This window comes from Syzygium oleosum, unplaced genomic scaffold (assembly GCF_021117445.2).
Source record: "Syzygium oleosum isolate NSW1041296 unplaced genomic scaffold, Sole_v2.1 Sole_v2.14, whole genome shotgun sequence".
Classification (NCBI taxonomy): Eukaryota; Viridiplantae; Streptophyta; class Magnoliopsida; order Myrtales; family Myrtaceae; genus Syzygium; species Syzygium oleosum.
Genome location: NW_026607498.1, coordinates 6,900,746 through 6,926,330, shown reverse-complemented (window position 1 = coordinate 6,926,330; position 25,585 = coordinate 6,900,746). Strand labels below are relative to the sequence as shown.

At 41.1% G+C, this 25,585-nt stretch overlaps 3 protein-coding genes across 3 annotated transcripts; 1 reads left to right on the top strand and 2 right to left on the bottom strand.

Moving 5' to 3' along the window:
- Window positions 1–2,507: 2,507 nt before the first annotated feature.
- On the top strand, window positions 2,508–9,013 carry LOC115668064 (nuclear pore complex protein NUP98A-like). The gene is made up of 9 exons (XM_056317638.1): window positions 2,508–2,526; window positions 2,674–2,904; window positions 3,855–5,717; window positions 5,871–6,023; window positions 6,153–6,793; window positions 7,004–7,155; window positions 7,398–7,653; window positions 7,768–7,930; window positions 8,367–9,013. Exons 1-9 carry the CDS (start codon window positions 2,508–2,510, stop codon window positions 8,990–8,992), a joined length of 4,104 nt encoding a protein of 1,367 aa, XP_056173613.1. The 3' UTR covers window positions 8,993–9,013.
- Window positions 9,014–9,516: 503 nt separating this feature from the next.
- Window positions 9,517–22,168, bottom strand: LOC115690039 (probable cinnamyl alcohol dehydrogenase 1). Its single transcript, XM_056317637.1, has 7 exons — window positions 22,148–22,168; window positions 17,618–17,772; window positions 16,978–17,091; window positions 15,534–15,819; window positions 15,298–15,448; window positions 15,188–15,205; window positions 9,517–9,956 (listed from the first exon to the last, which is right to left on the bottom strand). The coding sequence occupies exons 2-7, from the start codon at window positions 17,704–17,706 to the stop codon at window positions 9,517–9,519; spliced, it is 1,098 nt and encodes a 365-aa protein (XP_056173612.1). The 5' UTR covers window positions 17,707–17,772; window positions 22,148–22,168.
- On the bottom strand, window positions 9,884–13,330 carry LOC115690037 (probable cinnamyl alcohol dehydrogenase 1). The gene is made up of 5 exons (XM_056318053.1): window positions 12,370–13,330; window positions 11,720–11,833; window positions 11,391–11,621; window positions 10,275–10,560; window positions 9,884–10,190 (listed from the first exon to the last, which is right to left on the bottom strand). The coding sequence occupies exons 1-5, from the start codon at window positions 12,456–12,458 to the stop codon at window positions 10,083–10,085; spliced, it is 828 nt and encodes a 275-aa protein (XP_056174028.1). The 5' UTR covers window positions 12,459–13,330; the 3' UTR covers window positions 9,884–10,082.
- Window positions 22,169–25,585: the final 3,417 nt, after the last annotated feature.

The following is a 25,585-nucleotide window of genomic DNA, read 5'->3' as shown; positions in this document are numbered from 1 at the left end:
TTGAATTGGTTATGATGACAATTGTCGTCATACCAAAAGATCCAGGATTACATTAAATAAATTAAAAGTTCAAAGACCACATTATGCATTGGGTTAAAGTTTATAAATCACATTGAACAAATTAAAAGTTCAGAGACTACAATGCACATTGGGCCAAAGTTCAGGGATTGTTGTTGTCATTTTCCTTGCAAAGATGGTTGTCTGTGTTATACAAACATGTTGTGGTTTATTCAAGTCACGTGCAAGAACTACAATCCTTCTTTCTTTTGCAAGTATTGAAAGCTATTTATTTTTATTAAAGTTTTCTGATTGTTTACGTCAATTACATTGCAAATACGCGGTGGTGAATTAGTTTTATACACGCGACATGAGTGCGATTCATTTTTACTTTTGGGGCTGTCAAATAAATTTTGGATTAAGTGACAGGAGTGACTTATTTCGATCATGTATAAGATAGTGTTCCTTGTTTGATGCAAACGAGTGTCGTAGACAAAAAAATTCGTATAAGTACAAAAGATTTGGCGACTAAAACTTTTAAGTGTCACGGATTTTTACAAAATTAACCAAATTTTAATATGGTGCAACTGTGGCTGTAATTAATTTACTTCATATTGAAATAACTCCATATTTTTCTTTTGCTTCACAAGTAAAAAGATGAAACTAGTGAAAGGATTTTGCAAATGAAAGCCATTATATGATATAAAGCTAATTACACTCCTAACTGTTGCCGGTTGCCCATCATTCAGAAAAGAGTGTTCGTGGTGCAGAATTCAAAGTGCGATGCCGTTACATAACATGAGAAAAACAACGCATGGAAAATGAGAAACTTTTTGTGGCACCGCAAACCAAATCCATGTTAGATAAGCAAAAAGTAATATTGCTTTTCCAAGAAATTATTATCTTATAAATGATAGGGAAATCTTCAATTAAGAGCATGAAGTGTCCTCATATTCTCAAATAAGGACATAAAGTGGTCAAATCGTTTCAAATAAATACTTTTGGCCGGCCGGCCAACATGTGACTATTCTGGTAAGGTACTTTAGTCAAAAAAAAAATTATAAGTATATTCTTTTAATTTTTTGATTTTTACTTTTCTTTTCTTTTCCTTTACATTTCTTTTTTCTTTTTCCCTCTTCCCTCCACCGATTAGCAATGGCGGGCGGAAGACGCTAACCTCAGGCGAGGGTCCTCGCCTGCGCCATCCAGCGAGGGCAACCCTCGCCCGGCCTTGCCAGCCCACATGAGGACAAGGGTTGCCATCGCTGGCGTTGGGTGAGGGTTGCCCTCACCTGGGCTGGCGAGAGCTGCCCTCGCCTGATGTCGGCAACCTCATTCGGCTATTGTTAGCGATGGCCGGCGAAGGGAAGAGGGAAAAAGAAAAAAGAAAAACGAAAAAGGAAAGGAAAGAAAAAAACAAAGAAAAAAGGGAAAAAAAATTAAAATAAAGGACGAAAATGCCGTTCGGCTAGCTAAGTTAGGTCCTTATTTGATATTGATAAAGTTACTTCAGGCCCTTATCTGAAATAATGTTCATTTTAGGCCATTATTTGAGAAAACGAGGCACTTCATACCCTTATTTGAAACAATGTCCACTTCGGACTTTTATTTGAGAATATGATGACACTTCAAGCCCTTATTTGAAATTTTTCCTAAATAATATGCGAAAATCGATTTGTCGACATCTATATATTATAGAAAGTTTTAGACGTTTTCGAAATAATAGGGAAAAAAGTGAAAATGCCTACACGGAAATAATTAAATTGATTAGAAAGTGATAAATTAATCCAAACTCACTCTAAAATTAATTAATTAGGAAAAAGGAAATCACGTATTGCATTGGCGGTTTGGGCGTTTCAGGGACGCTACCAGTTAGCTCCCCTGAAACGCGACGCGCCTGTTCTCAATAGCGACGTAGTTCAAACGCGACGTGAACTTCTCCTCATTATAAACACTCCACTCCATGCACATCCTCTTCCACCTCTCTGTTTCTCTCTCTCTCTCTCTCTCTCTCTCTCTCTCTACACCTTCACAGAGGTCGACGACACACCCAGGTGCGCTCTCTCTCTCTCTCTCTCTCTCTAGTTTCAATGAACTCGTCGCCGACCACACCCTCGCTGCTGTCCGAGCTCGCTCTGCAGTGTCGTGAATCGGGTTTGAATGAACTCGTTGTTGTCAAGCACATTCACGACAGTGTAGGATGGACGCGGGGCGTAGAAAGTGATTTACCCTCAAGGGTCTCTCTGCTTTCTTCTCACTGTAACTCAGCTTGACCTTGTGTTGTTGCCTGGTATTTACTATTTATAGCGCATTGCCGTTGTAGTTGAATCCTGAACGTGAATGAGCTGTAAGGTGTTGCTCTAGAGTGATTCGAAGTTACTTGGTTCTACTCTTTGTGGTGTCGTGCCGTGTAATTCAATGCTTCTTGATCGGTAATCGTATCTCGCTTCTGTTTCTGCTCGTAACCAGGGTTTTGGTGCCAAAATTTTTCTGGATAATCGTGAGAGATAATGTCTGTTCCGACCAGCTGTAAGCGCTCGATCACTCTTTGAAGTTCCAAGCTTTTTAGGTTTTGTTTCTGCACATTATCCTGCGGTGCCTTGCTGGACAAGTAACATTCGACGTCTTTCGCATCCTTAAAGTAGAAAAATTTGCAACTCGAAATCCTTTTTGCAGCTTCTGGGGAGCCGACTAGTAGCACCTTTGGGCCACAATCAACATTCGGGCAGGCTAATAATGCAAATATCAATCCTTTTGTGGGTGGTAGAACACATTTTGTCTCACCAACAGGTGGCTCTGTATTTGGGGGAACTTCAACAGGAGTTTTCGGGGGTGGTTTTACTCAAACTCCTTCGCTTCTCTCTTCCGGAGCTGCCTTTGGTGATTCTTCATCACCAGCTATTGGTGGTAAGACAACTTCTATCATTTTTGTTCATTTTTTAATCGTTAATCCTTTGTCGTATAGTATCACATTAATTTCGCTGGTCATTTGGTTTGATTCAAGAATTGGAAGCTGTCCCAACATATGTTATCTCTTAATAACTACATGTCTCTAGGATATTTTACATTCATGATGATTGTCTTCAGCTTGTGTCGCAGTGCTGAGTTAATTAGCACTTGACGATAGATGACTTGTCTGTAACGATCACTATTGGTTGCTTAGGTGATTTGCTTAAAAATTGAGGCCCTAACGGATATTTACACTTTTTTCCTCCTATTTTCTGAAAAATTTCCTACTCTATATCCATATAGTTTGTAAGCGGACTATTGATGGAGGTGGTATGTTTTCTTACTCTGTGCACATCACCTTTGGATCCACCTACTTTCTTACCCTTCGAGGGGCGCTTTTCATAAAAAATAGTTTCAACTTTCGATATTATGCATCAGGCATTATGAAGTCAGTTTTACCACAACAACAAAAGTTTTTTTACAGTCTTGTTACAACTTTGTACTTACCTCAATAGGACATTAATTTGATTTGAATGCATCGGTTTTATTTGGATGTTGTGTTTAAAAACTTCATTATTCAACTTCAAGAAAGAAGTAATAAGGTAAGAATGTTTAGTATGGCTATTCCTTGAGCAAAGATTATGTGCCGCAATATGATCAATACTTTTGGAATGATTTCTCACTATAGGTGACATGTTCTTCTGCTTTTCTTCTTATGTCTGTTCTCACACTTTACCACTGTCGTGCATCTCTACGTACTATCTATGATGCCATTTATAGGGTCCGAAATTCTTTTGTGAACTATTTTATCCATGCCAGAAGTGATTTACTATTGTCTCCTCTTTAGAAGTATATATATGCTGTTTTACGTACTAAGAATCTCTCTCTCCTCTTCTTTATACTAAAAGGATCTTCTCCTTTGGGTCAGAATCCTGCCTTTGAACTTTTCGGTTTCACTCCCGCTCAAACAAGTACTTCTGACACCACAGGTCATCCATCACAGCCTGCATTTGGGAGCAGCAATTTTGGTTCTTCTACTCCATTTGGCGCACAAAGTCAATCAGAATTCAGCGCTAGTTCTACTCCAGGCTTTGGTTCGAGTGCCCCTGGCTTTGGAACTACAAGCACACCTATATTTGTTACTGACAGTGCCCCATCATTTAGAGCTACAAGCACCCCTGCCATTGGTTCAACCGTGAATGCTGCATTTGGTGCAACGAGTGCTCCCATCTTTGGGTCTGGAGGTGCAGTTGGGGCTTCCAGTAATCCAGCTTCTACAAGCACGCCTGCATTTGTTACTGACAGTGCCCCATTATTTGGAGCTACAAGCACCCCTGCCTTTGGTTCAACCGTGAATGCTGCATTTGGTACTAGAGGAATTGCATTTGGTGCAACGAGTGCTCCCATCTTTGGGTCTGGAGGTGCATTTGGGGCTTCCAGTAATCCAGCTTCTACAAGCACACGTGCATTTGTTACTGACAGTGCCCCGTCATTTGGAGCTACAAGCACCCCTGCCTTTGGTTCAACCGTGAATTCTGCATTTGGTACTAGAGGAATTGCATTTGGTGCAACGAATGCTCCCGTCTTTGGGTCTGGAGGTGCATTTGGGGCTTCCAGTAATCCAGCTTCTACAAGCACACGTGCATTTGTTACTGACAGTGCCCCGTCATTTGGAGCTACAAGCACCCCTGCCATTGGTTCAACCGTGAATTCTGCATTTGGTACTAGAGGAATTGCATTTGGTGCAACGAATGCTCCCATTTTTGGGTCTGGAGGTGCATTTGGGGCTTCCAGTAATCCAGCTTCTACAAGCACACCCGCATTTTTTACTGACAGTGCCCCATCATTTGGAGCTACAAGCACCCCTGCCTCTGGTTCAACCGTGAATGCTGCATTTGGTACTAGAGGAATTGCATTTGGTGCTACGAGCAGCCCTGCCTCTAGTTCAACTGTGAATGCTGCATTTGGTAGTAGAGGAATTGCATTTGGTGCAACGAGTGCTCCCATCTTTGGGTCTGGAGGTGCATTTGGGGCTTCCAGTAATCCAGCTTCTACAAGCACACGTGCATTTGTTACTGACAGTGCCCCGTCATTTGGAGCTACGAGCAGCCCTGCCTCTAGTTCAACTGGGAATGCTGCATTTGGTAGTAGAGGAATTGCATTTGGTGCAACGAATGCTCCCATCTTTGGGTCTGGAGGTGCATTTGGGGCTTCCAGTAATCCAGCTTCTACAAGCACACGTGCATTTGTTACTGACAGTGCCCCGTCATTTGGAGCTACAAGCACCCCTGCCTTTGGTTCAACCGTGAATTCTGCATTTGGTACTAGAGGAATTGCATCTGGTGCAACGAATGCTCCCGTCTTTGGGTCTGGAGGTGCATTTGGGGCTTCCAGTAATCCAGCTTCTACAAGCACACGTGCATTTGTTACTGACAGTGCCCCGTCATTTGGAGCTACAAGCACCCCTGCCTTTGGTTCGACCGTGAATGCTACATTTGGTACTAGAGGAATTGCATTTGGTGCAACGAATGGTCCCATCTTTGGGTCTGGAGGTGCATTTGGGGCATCCAGTAATCCAGCTTCTACAAGCACACGTGCATTTGTTACTGACAGTGCCCCATCATTTGGAGCTACAAGCACCCCTGCCTCTGGTTCAGCCATGAATGCTGTATTTGGTGCAACGAATGCTCCTGTCTTTGGGCGTGGAGGTGCATTTGGGGCTTCCAGTAATCCAGCTTTTGGGCCATCAAACGCTCATGGAGCTCATATCGGTGAGATATTCAATTCTACTCTTGGTTTTTTGGAGAACTAGATTTTTGTAGTTGGAACAAAGTTGGTAGAAACCTTATCAACAGTCCCACTCCCCATACTTTCAGTTTATTAGCTTAAGGGTAAGTTCCATCATTTTACGATTGGTTTTGCAGGGTCTCAGGTAGCTACACCAACATTTGGCAATACCGAGTTTGGAAAGTCCCCTTTTGAAGGTCAGCTTAGGGGAAGTTGTGTAGCTCCATTCACTCTAACGACTGAGGCAGATACTGGAGTGATGCTGCCTGCCAAGCTCCAGTCAATTTGCGGTATGACTGTTCCTGTCTACAAATATAAAAGCCATGAGGAACTTACGTGCTAAGTTTATTTTTTTAATCTTTTTTTTTTCCAGAAACCTGCCAAATTTATGTTGACCAGTTACTTTGTGTCATTCTCAGGTGGACCAAATCACGCTGGTCAGTCTGGTGTTGGTGTTGGCCCCGGCACATATCCTGTTATTCCTTGGCCTACTTTTAGTCAGCCATCTCCTTTTTCTTCCACTACAGCTTCCGATGCAATTTCTTCGGCCCCAGCTTCCACAACCACACCTAACCCATTTTCTTTTACAACATCATCTAATGAACTTTCAATGACAGCTCCTGATCCTTTTGTTCCAAATCCCTCTAGTAATGCAGGTTTTTGGCCATCTCCCAACACTTCCCCTTTTGGTTCTTCTTCATTAACTTCTGCTGTTAGATTACTGACTTCTGCATTTGAAGATAGTGCACCGCCATCCATATTTTCTTCGTCAGTCTCAGCTACACTTGGTTCATCACCATTGGTTATTGGTGCTCCCACTACTCAGTCCTCCCCACTATCTTCGTCTACTACACCCTTGATTGCCGAGACTGCTTCTGCTTTTAGACAAACTCCTGCTTCCTTTAGCCAAACTACTGCTCCCCTTGGCCAAACTACCAAGCCCACTTTTGGTCAAATACACACATTTAGTACAGTTTCCAGTGGCTCTGGTGGGAGCTTATTGCCCAGTAGTCCATCGCGAGTTCTCTCTACTAATGCAGCCGCAATCACTCAAACAAATGTAAGTCCTCTTAAAATCCTCTTTACTATTTTCTGTGGCCCATGCATGTGGTTAATCTGTCAAGTTGCATTTGTCGTTTGCAACTCTTTTGCCAATTGTTCAGCTAGTTTGACTTTATACTTTTGCCAATCCCGCAGCCCTCTTTTTCTTTGCCTCGTCAAACATCTGAAGCTGCTGAGACTTCTGGTATTTGTTCCCTTGGCAACTTAGGACAGACACGAGCAGGTAACTAGTAAACCCCTTCTTCATCTCTTACCTTGTATTTTTAGCATGGTGCTAATTTTATATCAAATCTGCTTGGTAGCTGGTACAGGTGGCTTTGGCTCACAAAATGCTTTTGGTCAGAGCCATTGTGGACAATCGTATGTGTTTCTCATCTTTTGCCTAGAGCATGTGTGCACTTTATGCAATATTTCTATGGTAAATTGTCTGCTGGTCAATTTCAATTACATTAGTCCCTTCCCAACTTCTATGTGGGCTAACTTGTATTGACTCTCACTGATTGTGGGATTCATATATTTGACTGCCTATAAAGCCGCATGAAAAAATTTTGGAATTTATTTAAATGAATAAGTTGTTTATCCATCTAGCTCCCTTCTTGCAGGTCTATCAACGGGAGTTCTTCAGTTGTTCAACCAGCACTGATCACAAATCCTTTTGGAATCCTCCCTGCTGTACAGCAGTTGTCGATAGGCTGCACTGAAACTGGTTCCCCTGTCCAACATGGAATTTCTAGCGTGCCTGTACGACTGCCTGTCCAATCCTTTCGAAAGTCTCGTTTGCTGTCTGCTCGGCATCTCTCGCTGAGGCAAACAAGGCTGCCTGTAAGGAAGTACCATCCTGATAGGGGTGTTCAAAGGGTGAGATAAATTATCTGAATTGACAAATATCAATATTATGTAAAATATGTATCTGCTTTATAGGTTACACATCAGATTCTGTTTCAAGCCCCTCTTACTCGATTGCTGTTACAGGTTCCATTTTTCTATGATGGAGACAATACACCTAGCAAACCAGAGGCTGATGCTCTATTCATTCCTAGGGAGAACCCAAGATCTCTGGTTATTGGTCCTGAATATTGGCCTGCAAAAGAACAGAAACCATCTCCATTGAAGAAAACTTCTCCATATGCAAATGGTAATTTCATATGTCAACGTTGGTCATTTTACGCATTTTCCTTACTTAAGAAGATGCCTTGTGGCAACGAAGAGCTAGGCTGCTACGGTTCCAAGTTGGAATTGTTTTAGAAAATTGTTCTGTTGCTTTTAATCATGAATACATCCGTCTGCATCCATTCTGGTACAAGTCAATTTTTTTGTAAGCTTACTTTGTGACATGAAGCTTCCATGCATGGATAAATCTCTATTTTCAAATTGCAATTCTCACATTCTAGGTCTTCATAAAATTGCCTTTGTTGTCTCAGCTCCGAAGTAACTTGGACATTTTTCAGTTACATTATACGGCTCTATCCCAGTGAGAATGCTAGAAAGCAAAACTAATAATGTCTGCTCGATATAATCAGAATTTGCAGTTATTCTTTTTATGGACTGAATTGGGTTTTGCTATGCTGCAGATGGTGTTCCCAAAGATGGTCCTTTGGGGGGGCAAACCGACTTTGTCAAGGCCAGCCAGAAACTTAAGGGAGTTCTAGGAGATTCTTCTCTTCAGAATGACGAGGAATATGTGATTATTAAAGGAGCTGGCGAGTCTGCAATTGGGTATGATTGTGGTGCTGGCATTGAGGCACTTATGCCGAAGCTCTGTCAGCCTGACTACTACACAGAACCGCACATCACAGAATTAGCAGCCAAGGAAAGCGCTGAACCAGGATTTTGCTGTCGAGTCAAAGATTTTGTCGTTGGACGACTTGGTTATGGTCACATCAAATTTGTAGGGGAGACCGATGTAAGAAGGCTTGATCTTGAGTCCCTCATTCGCTTCAACAATCGTGAAGTGATTGTGTACGCAGATGAGAGCAAGAAACCGCCTATAGGTCAAGGGCTCAATAAGCCAGCTGAGGTGACTCTTCTTAACATTAAGTGCATTGATAAGAAGACGGGAAAGCAGTACATCGAGGGGCCCAAAGTTGAGAAGTACAAGGAGATGCTCAAGAAGGCGGCTGAGAAACAAGGCGCGGAGTTTGTGTACTATGACCCCTTTAAAGGAGAATGGAAGTTCAAGGTTCGTCATTTCAGTTGATATGATCCGATGGGAGAATCCGACGAGAGAACAAGACTAGGATTGTTTTGATGCCGTTAGTTGTTCACTGAAGGAGGAACGTACCGAATAGTGGTCCAGAAGGAAAACCTTTTGGTTTCACTTGATGGGTTCGTCTTTTGTAGTTATGACGATGTACATAGAGCTGATATAAATAGTTCTTATATGAACACTTAGGCATCTCTTTTTCATTTCTTTTTCAGGTTATTGTTGTAGCTTCAAGATACATAGTGCCATGTGCAGTAATAGATTGAAGGAACAAGACAGTGTCTGCCAGTTTTTATTTGTTTCTTCTAATTTAGGCTCTCTTGAATGGATTTTGTTTCATGTCCAACACATATCATGCTTAAATTTTAATCAATGTCCAACATTTGATGGATGGCAATTTTGTTGCAATGCGTCGGAGATATTTGAACAATATCGTAGAACCTGCATCCATTGGTTCTGATAACTTAAATTGAATGCAAGGATGTATTTTCATGGATTAGGACTTCGTTTGAAAGAAGTCAAATATAGATTCGGGGGACTAAAGAAGCCAATTTTTCTAAGAACTTAATTTCTAAATATATTACAGGTAAGTAACACGACATAACAATTCCGATTATTTCAACAATAGATTCGCGACTAAGGCATGTGATGGATGTAGAATTTATTGCCCACTGGGCAAGAAAAGTACATACAACTCTGCTTAATGCTTTCTGTCTTCCATTTTCCCTCTCCTTATGATTTCTTTTGCCTAGAAAAGATCCCTCCTTCCCGATAAGGCGACATTTTAGGGAGTTCTCGATGTCGATGACAAACCTGTACTTCACATCTCTCTTGATGAGCCTCTCGAGGGCTTCATTGGCATAATCAATCGGTATCAATTCGATCTTTGGGTATATTTTCTGCGCCGCACAGAAGTCCATCATTTTTGGGATATCCTTTGTTCCTCCCGTTTTGCTACCTGAAACAGTTTTCATATTGCGAGCAAATTAGCTTGTTCACCTATTAGGTATCAAGATTTCATGAAGTAATGAGCTTTGTGAACAAAGACATACCGAGGTTAAGGCTCGCTGGACTGAATTTAACTTCACCCAACCAACACTAGAACGCCGCCTGTCTTCAAAAGAGACATGTAATGATCGAATGAGTGATCGCCGGATGCTGTGTCTATTATAAAGTCCAGGGACTTCATGGCCTGCATGTATTGGATTCATGAGATCACAACAGAACTTGACCTCCACGGATCTCACTGTTGATAATTCCAATTTTCCTTTTTTACCTTCATCTGTTCTGGGTCAGATGAGACAACGAAATGGTCAGCACCAAGCAAGCTCAGTGCTTCCTCCTTTTTAGAAATGCTTGTACTGAACACTGTGACTTTCAGTCCAAAAGCCTTCCCAAATTTAACTGCCATGTGACAGAGCCCACCGAGTCCAATTACGCCTAGAGACTTACCAGGTTGGTTCATCTTGTGACGCATCATTGGAGTGCATACTGTGATTCCAGCACAGAGCAACGGTGGTGCTAAAGCCAACGGGTAGTTTTCTGGTATCCTGAAGCAGAATCTGTCAATGAAGCACCGCAATTAAGTTTTTAAATAAAACCAAAAAGAGGAAGTGGATTCTCAAGAGAGTCAGAGTCCCATCTTTTTTTTTCCTTTGACAGGAATCAAATGACAGAGCCAGAAATCCTATCTTCTGTGTGCTTGGGAATTTTACTTGCTTAGATCATAATTCAGCATCACGTTGTTTCTGTGATTCTTTTGCTTAAGGTAGAAACTTCTTGCCGTAGCAAGAAAAGTAAAGCTATTGAAGGATACAGGAGACCATACTAGATCAAAATTGAGAAAAGAGAGTTGGTCTAAGAAAGAAAACTGGTGGCATCTTCCATATGCTTGACAGAACACGTAATTTCTCTATTCCCTCAGTCAATTTTTCTGAGGAACAATGAAATTCCTGGGACTCTGTCAGTCCCAAGAATCGGTGAAAGCACATACATTTTGTTTCCCCCTTGATCTAATACTACTTACTAAGGATTGTCTCTGTGAAACAATTTGAGGACCGCTTATTCCATTCTTCAACAGGGTTTATTGAGGAGAGTTTGTTTTTGCATTTGATAAAGGCGATTCTCCATTGAATTGTTATCTAATACCGAGGAGTTAAACACTCTCCAGAGTCCGTATAGGAAGTATCTTTATCCCTTTCCACAAGATGCAATTAATGGCTAAAACGCCATTCCTCACTGTTATATGCATTATACCACTTCTGACCAACAGAATAAGAAGAAAATTAGCAGAGAAGAACACACGATTTGACATCTTTTCTAGCTAACATGATTTGAAATCCTTGCACTGTGTAAAATGCTGTCTAATGAAATTTTGTCATAAAGCAATTACCTTTCATGGACGACAATGTAACTAGAATATCCTCCCTTCGTGACCGTACCGTCCGCATCAATTCCATCAAAAGTAAAAACCGGTCCCTTTTCACAGTAGTTTTCTAGCCCGTCATTGCAATACTTGCACTCTCTGCATGAATTAACATAAGTTCCCACGCCTACACGATCGCCGACTTTGAAGCATTGGACACTGCAGCCAACCTCTTTCACACTCCCAACTATCTCGTGCCTGAATCAATCGACAGATTGTCTGCAAATTTTGTTAGGAGAATTATGAGGATGGTGCTAAGAAAAAGTGAGTAATATTCAAATTCCGCTGCATCCTACCCTGGCACCAAAGGATACTTGGAGTTTCCATGCTCATTCCTAGTCCAAACAACATCTGCATAGCACACTCCACAGTGCGTGATCCTAATCGAGATGTCATCGCTTCCCACGGTCCTAAAGAGAGAATTCCCGAACAGGTGAGAATAATTAAGCGACTAATCAGACTGAGGTACCTTTTTTCTCCTTTTTCAGATCAATAACCTAAGCGTGACTTACAATAATCATACATTTGACCCAAAAAAAATTTCAGAAAAGAGAAATGAACTTGGAAACAAAATCCATGACTTTTAGCATTTGTTTAAATAGGGCATACAACCTAAAATGCTCACAAAGGCAGCTGGTACTGGATCCTCATGTCTGCCATGAAATTCTGAGTAACTCATTCTGGGACATGGCATATCATGCATACAAACAATTCTCAACCCAGAAATTAGTGCATACACAACAAAAGTTGAAAAAGAAAAATGAAAATGGTTTGATTAATGTGGAAATTCAAGATAATTACAAGCATCAAAAACTGTTCTGCAGTACAGAAGAGACGATAAGAGCTGAGAACACTGTATTGAGACTTATTCAGATGAACACTTCAATAGTCACTGAAAAGATAAGGAGCGGATGAATAAAAAAAAGAATAATGGTAATGGTAATACCTGCGGCTGAATTTGTAGGGGGAGAGAAGTCCAGAAGGATCTCTGGCGGCCCAACCAAGACAATCTTCCTTCACACCCTCCGAACTCATCGTTCCTCGGCGACCTCAACAGAACCCGACCCACAAAATATTACCGTGTGTTAATCTCTGAATGAACTGAATTATGGAAGAAGAAGAAGAAGAAGCACAGAAGGAAATTTATTTCGTGAAAAAGAAACCAAGAAGAGAACTTCAACCATAGCCAAAAGACAAAAGTTCAAATGGTGACAAAAGACCAGATGTCAAGAAGACTAGGCAATTATGGTTACGTGCAGACAAGATTCTGTGGTCTTACTTCTGAGCAAAAAATGTGATTAGCCGAGTACGAGGACGAGCGCTCAACTACTGTCACCTTTTTATAGATGCCATAGTATCACATGTTCGTGACCAATCTTCGAGCTTTCTATTATGAGAAAGTTTAAGTGATTCATCAAACGCATTCAATGACCCATACAGAATCAAGAGAAGTATGCAGTGACACCTTATAGAGAGTGGTTCTTGTTATTTCTTGTTCCTCCTCCCTAATAAGTGATCTATCTTATGTACAAAATACTTTCTCTTCAAGAGCTTCGACTCCTAGATACTTGGGACATTGAATTTTCTTTTAGCAACAATGAGCTCGGCGTATCTCCGTTTTGGGATTTCAGTTGCAAAGGAAAACAAAAGGACGTCCTCTAACGAATCAACAGTATTCTGCTGTGACAGCTGGAAGAGAGATGAGTGTTTTACATAGTTATCAAAAAGTTTCATGCAACAATAGGTAGAAATTCACTCTGCCAACGTGCATCAACATTTTTGGCCATGAATCATTGGTGAGGAGCTGACAAGGACATTCTATTTCTTAGACTGGCAAAAAGATATCGAGCTTGTTCTTTTAGCGAGTGTATCGCCGTTAAATATGCCTGATTAATTTAATATCCTCTTATGAAATATGCCTGATTAATTTAATATCCTCTTATAAATAATTGTCATCGAGGCCTACTAAATCCAAAATGCAAATGGACGGGCTCGGATAAGTTAGTAGATGAGCCATTTTATCTTATACCCTCCGTACCTCGTGAGAGAGGGTGCTGCGTTCTTTTTAGAACGCATGACTTGGGATTAAGATTTTTGATAACCTAAATAAGGAAATAAATATCGTCGTCGAGGCCTACTAAACAAAATGCAAATGGACGGGCTCGGATAAGTCAGTAGATGAGCCATTTTATCTTATACCCTCCGTACCTCGTGAGAGAGGGTCCTGCGTTCTTTTAGAACGCATGACTTGGGATTGGAAAACCTGGACGTTTTAGCATTGACTTCGATCATCCACGACGAGGAGGATTGACGAAATCGATCTATCATCAGGCCGATGCATAATCGATTTTTTGGTCAATCCCTGCAGTCTTGGGACCATGGAATTTACAACAAGCTTGCTCCTTCACAGGAGTCGATAGTAGTCACACTTCTTTACTTAGCTGAGGAAGCTGATTACGAGCTGCATGGTTGGGTTTGCTACATAGGTTTTCCTATCAGTGTCCTAAAAGTTCTTTAGAGGTCTAACCCTACTTTGAAATGCATATTCCAAACGCACTCCTGTCCATTGACAATGCTATTGCCAAGACAAAGGACAAACAATATCTTCAAATAGTTCTGGGGGTCAAACCAAATCACTCTTCTCACTTTGACCCAGAATATGATAGATAGCTCCCAAGACAAAACCATACAGTTGCTTTCAACCTTTTTTTTTTTCACGTTGATAGCACTTCTCTATATAAAAAAAGAAAATTTGAACATATCAATAACTGATATTTCTTGTAATTTTTCAACCGAATAAGTAAAAATTTATCTATGGCTAGGATGTTCTTCATGCAACTAATGAGTTCCAACATAAAAAGTCGCTGTGAATATACTTTATATAAATAATATTTTTTACGAGCTATAAGTAATTATTCGTGATGGAAATAGAAACCTTCAACAAATCTGTAGTTCATACTTCTCGTACAATTGTCATATAACGTATGTCCGTGACAGTAGGTATAATTCAGACTTCATGTAGACTATTTTTGTAGCTTCAAGATACATATAATTTTATGTGCAGTAATAGATTGAAGGAACAAGACTGTCTGCGAGTTATAGGTGGTTTCTTCTGATTTAAGCTCTCTTGATTAGATTTTGTTTCATTTCCAACGTATGTCAAACTGAATTTTTAAATCAATGTCCAACATTTGATGGATGGCAATTTAGTAGCAATGCATCGGAGAAATTTAACAATAGGAGAACCTGCATCAATTGGTTCTGATGACTGAAATTCAATGCAAGGATGTTTTTTCATGGATCTAATACTTCGTTTGAAGGAAGTCAAACAAACATTCAGGGGACTTAATAAGCCAATTACTCTAAGAGCTTGATTTCTAATTATACTATAGGAAAGCAACACGGCATAACTAATTCGCTTATTTCAACAATAGATTCTCGACTAAGGTATGCGATGGATGTAGAATTCATTGCCTGCTGGGCAAAACAGTACATATAACTCTGCTTAATGCTTTCTGCCTTCCATTTTCCTCTCCTCGTGATTTATTTTGCCTAGAAAAGATCCCACCTTCCCAATAAATGGCGTCATTTCAGGGAGTTCTCGATGTCAATGACAAACCTGTACTTCACATCTCTCTTGATGAGCCTCTCGAGGGCTTCATTGGCATAATCAATCGGCACCAATTCGATCTTCGGGTATACCTGCTGTGCCGCACAGAAATCTAACATTTCTTGGATTTCTTTTGTTCCTCCCGTTATGCTACCCGAAACAGTTTTCATACCTGCCAAAAAGTTCATCACGAGCAACTTAGCTTGTTCACCTATCAGATATCTAGCATTCATCTAGTAATGAGCTTTGAGAACAAGAACATACCGATGTTAAGGCTTCCTGGACTGAATTTAACTTCACTTGGGAACCCAACCAATGCCAGAATGCCACCCGTCTTCAAAAGAGACATGTAAGGATCGAACGGGTGATCGCCGGATGCCGTATCGATTATAAAGTTCAAAGACTTAGCCATGGCCTGCATGTATTGGATTCATCAGATCCCAACAGAACTTGACCTCCATGGATCTAAAGTAGTGGTAATTTTCATTTTTCCCTATTACCTTCATCTGTTCTTGGTCAGATGAGACAACGAAATGGTCAGCACCAAGCAAGTTCAGTGCTTCCTCCTTTTTAGAAATGCTTGTACTGAACACTGTGACTTTCAGTCCAAAAGCCTTCCCAAACTTAACTGCCATGTGACCGAGCCCACCGAGTCCAATCACGCCTAGAGACTTACCAGGTTGGTTCATCTTGTGACGCATCATTGGAGTGTATACAGTGATTCCAGCACAGAGCAATGGTGCTGCTAAAGCCAACGGGTAGTTTTCTGGTATCCTGAAGCAGTATCTGTCAATGAAGCACCACAACTAAGTTTCCAAATAGAACCAGAAAGAGGAAGTGCTTTCCCGATAGAGTCAGCATCCCATCTTCTCTGTTTAACAGGCATCAAATCAAAAAGCCAGAAATCCTATCTTCTGTGTGCTTGGGACTTTTAGTTGCTTAGATTATGATTCAGCATCATGTTGTTTCTGTGATACTTTTCTGACCACAAATTGCTCAAGACAGAAACTTATTGCTATAGCAACAAAAGAAAAGCTATTGCAGGATACAGGGGACCATACTAGATCGAAATTAAGGAAAGAGAGTTGCTCTAAGAAAGGAAACTAGTCGCATATTGCCTGACAGAAACGTAATTGCTCTATTCCCCTCATTAAATTTTTTTCCAAGGGACACGAAATTCCTGTGACTGTCAGTTCCAAGAATTGGCGAGCACAAACGTCTTATTTCCCATTTGATCTACTACTTACTGTCTAGGGATTGTCTTTGTAAAACAATTTGAGGACCGATATTCCGTTCTTGACCAGGTTTATTGAGGAGAGTTTCTTTTTGCATTTGATAGAAGCAATTCTCCATCGAGTTGTTATTTGATCCCGAGGACTTAAAGACTCTCAAGAGTCGGTATAGAAAGTATCTTTAGCCATTTCCACAAGATGTAATTAATGGCTAAAAGGCCATTCCCCACTGTCGTATGCATTATACCTCATCTTGCCAGAATCAGAATAAGAAGAAAATTAGCAGAGAAGAACACATGATTTGAAATCTTTTTTGGCCAAAATGATTTGGAATCCTTGCACGGTGTAAAATGCTGTCCAATGAAATTGTCATGAAGCAATTACCTTTCATGGACGACAATGTAACTAGAATACCCTCCCTTCGTGACTGTACCGTCCGCATCGATTCCATCAAAAGTAAAAACCGACCCCTTTTTGCAATTGTTTTCTAGCCCGTCATTGCAATACTCGCACTCTCTGCATGAATTGACATAAGTTCCCACGCCTACATGATCCCCAACTTTGAAGCGTCAGACACTGGAGCCAACCTCTTTCACAATTCCAACTATCTCGTGCCTGAATCAATTGAAGAATTGTTTGCAAATTTTGTGCAGAGAATTTTGAGGATGGTGCTAAGAAAAAAGAGTAACATTCAAATTCCGCTGCATCCTACCCTGGCACCAGAGGATACTTGGAGTCTCCATGCTCATTCCTAGTCCAAGCAACATCTGCATAGCACACTCCACAGTGCGTGATCCTAATCGAGACGTCATCGCTTCCCACAGTCCTAAAGAGAGAATTCCAAACAGGTGAGCATCTAATCAAGCAACTAATCAGACTCAGGTACCTTTTTTCTCATTTTTCAGATCAATAACCTAGGTGTGTCCTGCGATTATCATGCATTCAACCAAAAAAAAATTAAGAAAAGAGAAATGAAAAAGGAAACAAATCCACGACTAAAAGCATTTGTGTAGTACAAACAACCTAAAATGCTCTCAAAGGCAGCACCTGGATCCTCATGTCTGCCCTGAAATTCTGAGTAACTCATTCTGGGACATGGCATATCATGCGTACAAACAATTCTCAACCCAGAAATTATGCATACACCACAAAAGTAAAAAAAGAAAAAAGAAATGGTTTGGTCAATTTGGAAATTTAAGATAATGACAAGCATCAAAAACTATTTTGCATTACAGGTGAGAGGATAAGACCTGAGAATACCATATCGAGACTTATTCAGGTAAATACTTCAATAGAAACTGAAAAGCTAAGGAGCAAATGAATTAAATAAAGAATAATAGTAATAGTAATACCTGCGGCTGAATTTGTAGGGGGAGAGAAGTCCAGAAGGATCTCTGGCAGCCCAACCAAGACAATCTTCCTTCACACCCTCCGAACTCATCGTTCCTTGGCGACCTCAACTGAACCCCACCCACGAAAAATGACTCTGTATCAATCTCTGAATAAACTGATCTATAGAAGGAAAAGAAGAAGAAGAAGAGGAGTTACTGTGAAAAAGAAATGAAGAAGAAAACTTCAACGATGGCCAAAAGACAAAGTTCAAATGGTCAAAAGTGTTGTTTTTTTTTAAAGAACCGAAGGAGAATTGACAGCAAAATCTGTATTTTGCAGCAAGACAGAATGTATTGGAAGGGAACTTCTATATCTATTCAGAAAACTGAAATTGCTTAAATACAGACCAAAGCTTTTCCACTAACTATACGTTGCCCACTAACTAACAACTTGCTTGGTCCACAAAACCAGCAACAAACTAACAGAGCAGTTAAAGAAAACATGCAGCTAAACACTCCTACAAAATAGGACTGACCAAGTAAAACCACAACTAATTAACTCCTAGATAATAGGACATCAGCAAACTGACTAAATAGAAAATAGATAGTGCAGCCTTGATACAACAACACTCTCCTCCTGGATCAAGTGCTGCACACTCCTAGCTTTGCCCTGAGAAGTTCAAATCGACCAACATGAAATGACTTAGTGAATATATCTGCAATTTGGTTTTCTGAACTACAGTACACCAGCTTCACCTCTCCAGCCTTCTGCACTTCTCTCAAGAAGTAATACTTGACCTTAAAATGCTTTGTTCTTCCATGAAATACTGGATTCTGTGAAATGGCCATAGTAGCTTGATTATCCACAAATACTGCTATGCCTTCTTCTTGCTCCAAATGCAGATCATCCATCAGCTTCTTTATCCATAATGCTTGATTCATAGCTGCAGTAGCTGCAATGAACTCAGCTTCTGCAGTTGATTGAGCCACTATTTCCTGCTTCTTTGAGCACCAGGAAAAACATGCCGACCCAAATGTAAAGCAATACCCTGAAGTACTTCTCATATCATCCACAGATCCTCGCCTGATCACTATCGAAATACCCTTGCAACTTAAACTCCTGAATTACGCAGAACTTAATTCCATATGAAAGAGTACCTTTCAAGTACCTCAACACCCTCTTTGCGGCTACCATATGCAACTCACTTGCACAATTAAGGAATCTAGACAAGACACTTACAAGTAAACATGATGTCCGGCCTGGTTAGCGTGAGATACATAAGACACCAATCAAACTTCTATAAACTCTTTAATCGCAAGTTCGATCCATCCTTCTTTTGAAGCTTTTCCTTCTGACCCATTGGAGTACTTACACTCTTGCACTCCTCCATATTGAATCTCTTCAGGATCTCCTTCATGTACTTCTTCTGACAGATAAAAACTTCATTCTGAGTCTGCATAACCTCCATCCCCAGAAAATACGACATCTCACCAAGATCGAGTCATTTCAAACATCTTCATCATCTCTTGCTTAAATGCGCATGTCGAGCACTATTACTCCCCGTCACCAAGCATATCATCCACATAAAGAGACACCACCACTAAGTCAGATACTAACTTCTTGACATATAGAGTGGATTCACTGAGGCTTTTCTTGAAACCCAGGCCTAGTAAGTGCTCATCCATTTTACTGTACCATGCTCTGGGAGCTTGCCTCAAGCCATAGAGAGCCTTTCTTAGCAAATAAACTTTCTCCTCCTGGCCTGGTGTGACAAAGCCTTCTGGCTGCTCAACATAAATCTCCTCCTGCAACACTCCATTCAAAAATGCAGATTTCACATCTAACTGATACACCTTCCATCCTTGTTGAGCTGCCAAAGCAAGAGTCATTCTAATTGTATCCAGTCTTGCCACAAGAGCAAAGTTTTATGAGAAATCAACTCCCCAAACATGTGCATATCCCTTCACCACCAACCTGGCCTTATGCTTATTCACTGAGCCATTAGGATTGAGTTTGGTCCTGAAAACCCATTTTACTTCAATTACCTTTTTGTCTTCAGGCCTCTCCACTAGCTCCCATGTCTGGTTCTTTTCTATCATAGCCAACTCTTCCTTCATTGTATTCATCCACCTCTGATCACTTTTAGCTTCCTCATAACCTGCAGGTTCCAAAACAGCCACACTACACCTCTGATATATATCAGTCAGAGATTTGGTACCTCTAATTGGAACATCATCCACCAGCTCGTCAGGTTCCAGTGAGACCTCCTTGTGCTTGCCTTGTGGCTCATCTGTCCAATCCCATTGCTCATCTTCTAGGAACTGAACATCCTTGCTAGTGATCACCTTTCATGTCTGTGGTTGATAGATCATATAGGCTTTTGACACTAAACTGTAGCCAACAAAGATCCCAGGTTCAGCTTTCTCTCCCAGCTTGTCTCTCTTGACCTGCGGAATATGAGAAAAACATAGACAGCCAAACACCTTCAAATTTCTTAGAATTGGCTTAACACCAAACCAAGCTTCAAAGGGTGTCTTCTTCTCCAATACCCTTGTAGGCAGTCTATTCAGCAGAAAAACTGCTGTGTTTGCTGCTTCTGCCCAAAATTCTTTTGGTAGATTCCTGTCATGTAGCAGACACCTAGTCATCTCCATAATGGTTCTATTCTTCCTCTCACTAACTCCATTTTGCTGTGGAGAGTAAGGAGCAAGATAAGTCGATGCTCAATTCCGGCCTCTTCACGAGAAAGAGTTGAACGTCCGTGAAGTGTATTCTGTTCCATTATCGATATATGATGACTTGAATCTTGCACCACTTTGATTCTCAACCCATCTCTTAAACTTCAAAAATACCTCAGCAACTTCGACTTTTTGCTTCATGAAGTAAATCCAAAGACATTCTAGTATAATCATCAATGAAAATAATGAAATACTCGCCGCCATTTAGTGAAGGAGTCACTTGTGGACCACAGAGATACGTATGAATCGGGCGGCTTCTCCGTAGCTCTCCAAGTGGATTCCTTGAAGGGAAGTCTTGTCTCGCTTGCCCAAAGAAACAAGCCTTGCACCTTGTGATTTGCTCCTCCGGGCTTGGTAACCCGCTTGCCATTTCATTCCTCTGCATGAACAGCAAGCCTTTGTGATGAAAGTGGCCCAACCTCTTGTGCCATATCTCTGAATCACTGGCCTGACACTTGAATGCCACATGCTCCTTCTCGAGAGGATTCAGAGAAAAACTCTTCTGACGCATCTTTATCTTGAACAGCTCCTGACCACTGGAGTCAAAGATCAAACACTTCCCCTCTTCAAATATCACCTTAAATCCCTTTTCTACCAACTGTCCCACACTCAGCAAATTCTGATCAATTTCAGGCACATACATCACATCAGAAACCAGCTTGGTTCCAGCACAACTCTCTATTGCTACAGTCCCTTTACCTTTCACTTCTAAGTACTCCCCATTCCCAATCCTCACTCTTGACTTCAATGACTTGTCAAGGTCTATAAATAGCTTTTCATCACTTGTCATGTGGTTTGTGCAACCACTATCAACAAGCCAACTGTCACATGGAGTACTAGAGGAGAAACAAGAGGCAACAAACAGTTGATCTACCTCTTGCTGGACTGCAGCATGTGCCTCACCTTGCTGTTGATCTCCCTTCTCTTTGCAGAACTTCTCAATGTGTCCAAGCTTATGACATTTTCTGCACCTTACATATGGCCTCTTCCAACACCTAAAGTGTGGATGATTCTGTTTTCCACAGTGCTGACATGAGGAATACCTTCTCCAATTGTTCTTGGAGTTGCCCACACTATTCTCTCCTGCAGCAGCTTCTGAACCACTACTGCCATTCCCTTTCTTCCCTTTCCACTTCTTGCCTTTTCCTCCTACATTTTGCTGTTCTTTGGCCCGCAAAGCTCATGTCTGCCCTGAAATTCTGAAGTAACTCATCTCTGGGACATGGCACTATCATGCGTACAAACAATTCTCAACCCAGAGAAATTATGCATACCACAAAAAAGCAAAAAAAAGAAAAAGAAATGGTTTGGTCAATTTGGAAATTTAAGATAATGACAAGCATCAAAAACTATTTTGCATTACAGGTGAGAGGATAAGACCTGAGAATACCATATCGAGACTTATTCAGGTAAATACTTCAATAGAAACTGAAAAGCTAAGGAGCAAATGAATTAAATAAAGAATAATGGTAATAGTAATGTACCTGCCCGGCTGAATTTGTAGGGAGAGAAGTCCAGAAGGATCTCCGGCAGCCTTCTAACGCAAGACAATCTCTCCTTCACACACCTCCGAACTCATCGTTCTCTTGGCGACCTCAACTGAACCCCACCCACGAAAAATGACTCTGTATCAATCTCTGAATAAAGCTTTTCCACTAATGCATCTAACTATGTAAAAGAAAAGAAGAAGAAGAAGAGGAGTTACTGTGAAAAAGAAATGAAGAAGTAAGAAAACTATCAACGATGGCCAAAAGACAAAGTTCAAATGGTCAAAACACAAAAGACCAGATGTCACGAAAACTCGGCAATTACGTTTACGTGCAGGCAAGATTCTGTGGTCTGACTTTTGTGTAAAAAATGAGATTACAGAGTACGGGGATAGCCGCCCAACAACTGTCGCCTCTTTATAGATGCCATAGCGTCGCATGTTCATGATCAATCTCCAGCTTTCTGTTACGTAAAAGATTAGTCATTCACCAAACGTAAGCCATGACCCATTCCTAACCAAAGAACGTATGCAGTGACCTCTTCTGGAGGGCGGCTCTTGGTATTTTTCATCCATCCTCCCAAAATCTAATTCCATTATAAAGTTATTTACATAAAAAAAAGAAGTCAGGAGGCAATGTGTCGTTGCACTAAAGAACCCACGAATGGACATCTGTGTTGGTTACACAACCGATAATTTGTACCTGATCAATCATGTTGCTCCAGTGGTATGTCTTCGATTAATCTATTTTGAGAACATTCATCTTCTTTAAGCATGCTTCCTCACATGTTACTATGGCGTGATATATTTTCTCTTCAAGAGCTTTGACTCCTACATATTTGGGATGTTAAATTTTTTTGGCAACAATGAGCTCGACATATTTCTGTTTCGAGATTTCAGTTGCTAATGGAAACAAAAGGACGTCCTATGATGAATCGACAGTATTGTGCTATGACAAAGCTAGAAGAGAGATGACCAGGGAAAAGTGTTAAAAAAGTCCTAAACATTTTGCATTTGTGCCAATTTAGTCATAAACCTTTTTTTTATGCCAATTCAGTTCAAAACCTTTATTTTTGAATTTTTATTTATTCTTTTATTCTTTTCTTTTCTTTTCTTTTTTTTTCCTCCCTCCTTCCTTCAGCCGGTCGTCGATCCAGAAGCCGACGAGGTCGACCTTGCCAGCCATTGGCGAGGCTCGCCCTCACCAGTGACAGCGAAGGCGAGCCTTGCCATTGCTAGACGAGGTCGTGTCTCGCCCAGCGGCCGACGAGGCTCGAGCCCTCGTCGGAGGCCACGACGAAGGCCTCTTGCGAGGGCTCGAGCCTCGCTGGCCGCTAGGCAAGGCATGACCTCGCCCGATCAAGCGAGGTCTAGCCTCGCTTAGCCATGGCAAGGCTCGCCTTCACCGTCGCTGGCAAGGGTGAGCCTCGCTAGGGGCCGGCGAGGTCGACCTCGCCTGCGGCTGGGAGAGGCACGACCTCACTAGATCCGGCGAGGTCCAGCCTTGCCCAGCCATGGCGAGGCTCGCCTTTGCTGTCGTTGGCAAGGGCGAGCCTCACCAGCCTCTGACCTCTGGCCGGTCGCCGGTCCGGCTACTGGTGAGGTCGGGCGAGGCCGTCCTCGCCGTCGTTGGCGAGGCCTCAATCTCGTCGGCAATTGGCAAGGTCGGCCTCGCTCAAAGCAATCGGCAAGGACGAGACCTCGCCGGAGGTGGGGACGAGAGCTCGCCAGATCTGGCAAGGCTCGTCCTCGCCCGCAACTGGCAAGGTTGGGCGAGGCCGTCCTCGCCGTCGCTAGCAAGGGCTCTACCTGGTTAGCAACTGGCGAGGTCAGCCTTGCTCGAAGCAGCCGGCGAGGACGAGCCTCACCAAATCTGGCAAGGCTCGTCCTCGCCAGCGGCCGTCGGGGCCGACCTCACCGGTCTGGTGACCAGCTAGAGGTTGAAGAATATGAAAGAAAAAATAAAAGAAAAAAATTAATAAAAAATTTCGAAAAAAAAATTAAACAAATTGCCACATCCGCGTTCGTCGACTTGCCGACGTCCACGTCAATATCGGTTAGCCAAAATTAACTGGATGGGCTGAATTGGTACAAATACAAAAGGTTTAGGACTGAATTAGCACAAAAAAAGTTTATGACTGAATTGGTACAATTATAATAGGTTTAAGATTGTTTTGGTAATTTTTCCAAACATTTTTGGTGATAAATGGGCTTATAAGAGCCTTATTTTAAAAAGCCCAAACCTCAAGCCTATGTCCTCTAAAACCAGGCCCCAATTCATTTTCCTTTCCCCTTCAACAGATAATGCATGCGAGCGTAGAAGGAAAAGAAAGAAAACCACTAGCGACAAAACCGATGAGGGGAAAAGGAAGGAGGGAGAAAGCTTGCAATTACACGATGGGACCTCACCAAGTTGGATTAGCTTCGTTTCACAGCCTTCGGGGAGTAATCGAACTCGCTCTTCGTTTAATCGGAATAATTTTTGAAGTTAAGTCATAAATTCCATTTATGAGTTGTTAAGCTACGGAGTTTTATGGAATTGATAGTTTAGTGCATTGTGGAGTTATAGGATTTGACAAAAATTGATTCTGAATTATGGTTTAATTTAAACGGATTTTTAAAGTTTCACGTGCAACCTATGCATAATTGACAATACGCATTAATATGAATAAACGGACAAAGGTGAATGTTTGCTATGAACGAGTTTCTTCGTTTGTGCATAGGAGTCGATTGATTGACGAATAAGCGTAGTCTAGTCGAGTTATTAGTTAAAGTAGAATTTTGTTTGGTTTTGATATCGTTTTTCAGTTAATTGATAGGAATACGAGTTCGTCCACTTGAGTAACCTTTGTAAGTTGATTTTCAGCTTTCTCAAGTGAGTAGTATTTATCTCTCTTTGGTTTCGTAAAACTCATCTCTTAAAAATGATAGAAGAAAAAGTGGTGTTTAGGGCATATTAAATGAAAAAAGCTAGATCGAGCATTTACTATCGTTTAGTATATTTGAAATGGTAAAATATCTTTTTATTACAGTTTGAACCGATTGTCTGTGAATGGTTTGCAAAACCTTTTATAAAAGAATCATGAAAAGTTATTGATTTATGAATATAGTTTATGCAAGGGACTTTGTTTGATAAGTTGAATCATGAAAAGTTAAATGTTCTAGTTAGTGAAACTGAGTTTTGAGATGGATTCTCATTTTGATTGTGGGTTATTGGAGAATGAGGCTGGAGGATTATGCTCATGTCACCATGATATTAAAGGGTAAGTACACATACTATTATTAGGACGTCATTTTAGGCTAAGTCACCGGCTGATATAGGTGGGGACCTAATCAAGGGGGAACTTGGTCGCCTTTGTTACGGGCATTGAGCGTGATCATTGTTAGATATTGAGCATTTGCTTACTCAATGGAATGGTCCATTGAAGTTTAATTTGATAGAGATTGATCAATAACATGGTTCATTGTTATTGTTAATGTAAAAAGTTTTGTTGGAAAAACATAATCCACTTTTGATATTTGCATATATCATATATTGGATTTGGAATTGACAAGTTATGACATCGGTTTTTGAAGATGCATAGCGAATGCTCGATCTACTTAGCAAAGATGTACTACTCACTAGGTGGTGATTACTCATTCCATTTGTCTTACTTGTTTTTCAGTTCTTCAACTAGTCTGTAGTCGCAAGTAGGACGAGAGTAGTTATGTTATCGGCATGACATTTTAATGGTGGTATTTTTAGGAATGAATTGTTTATGTTT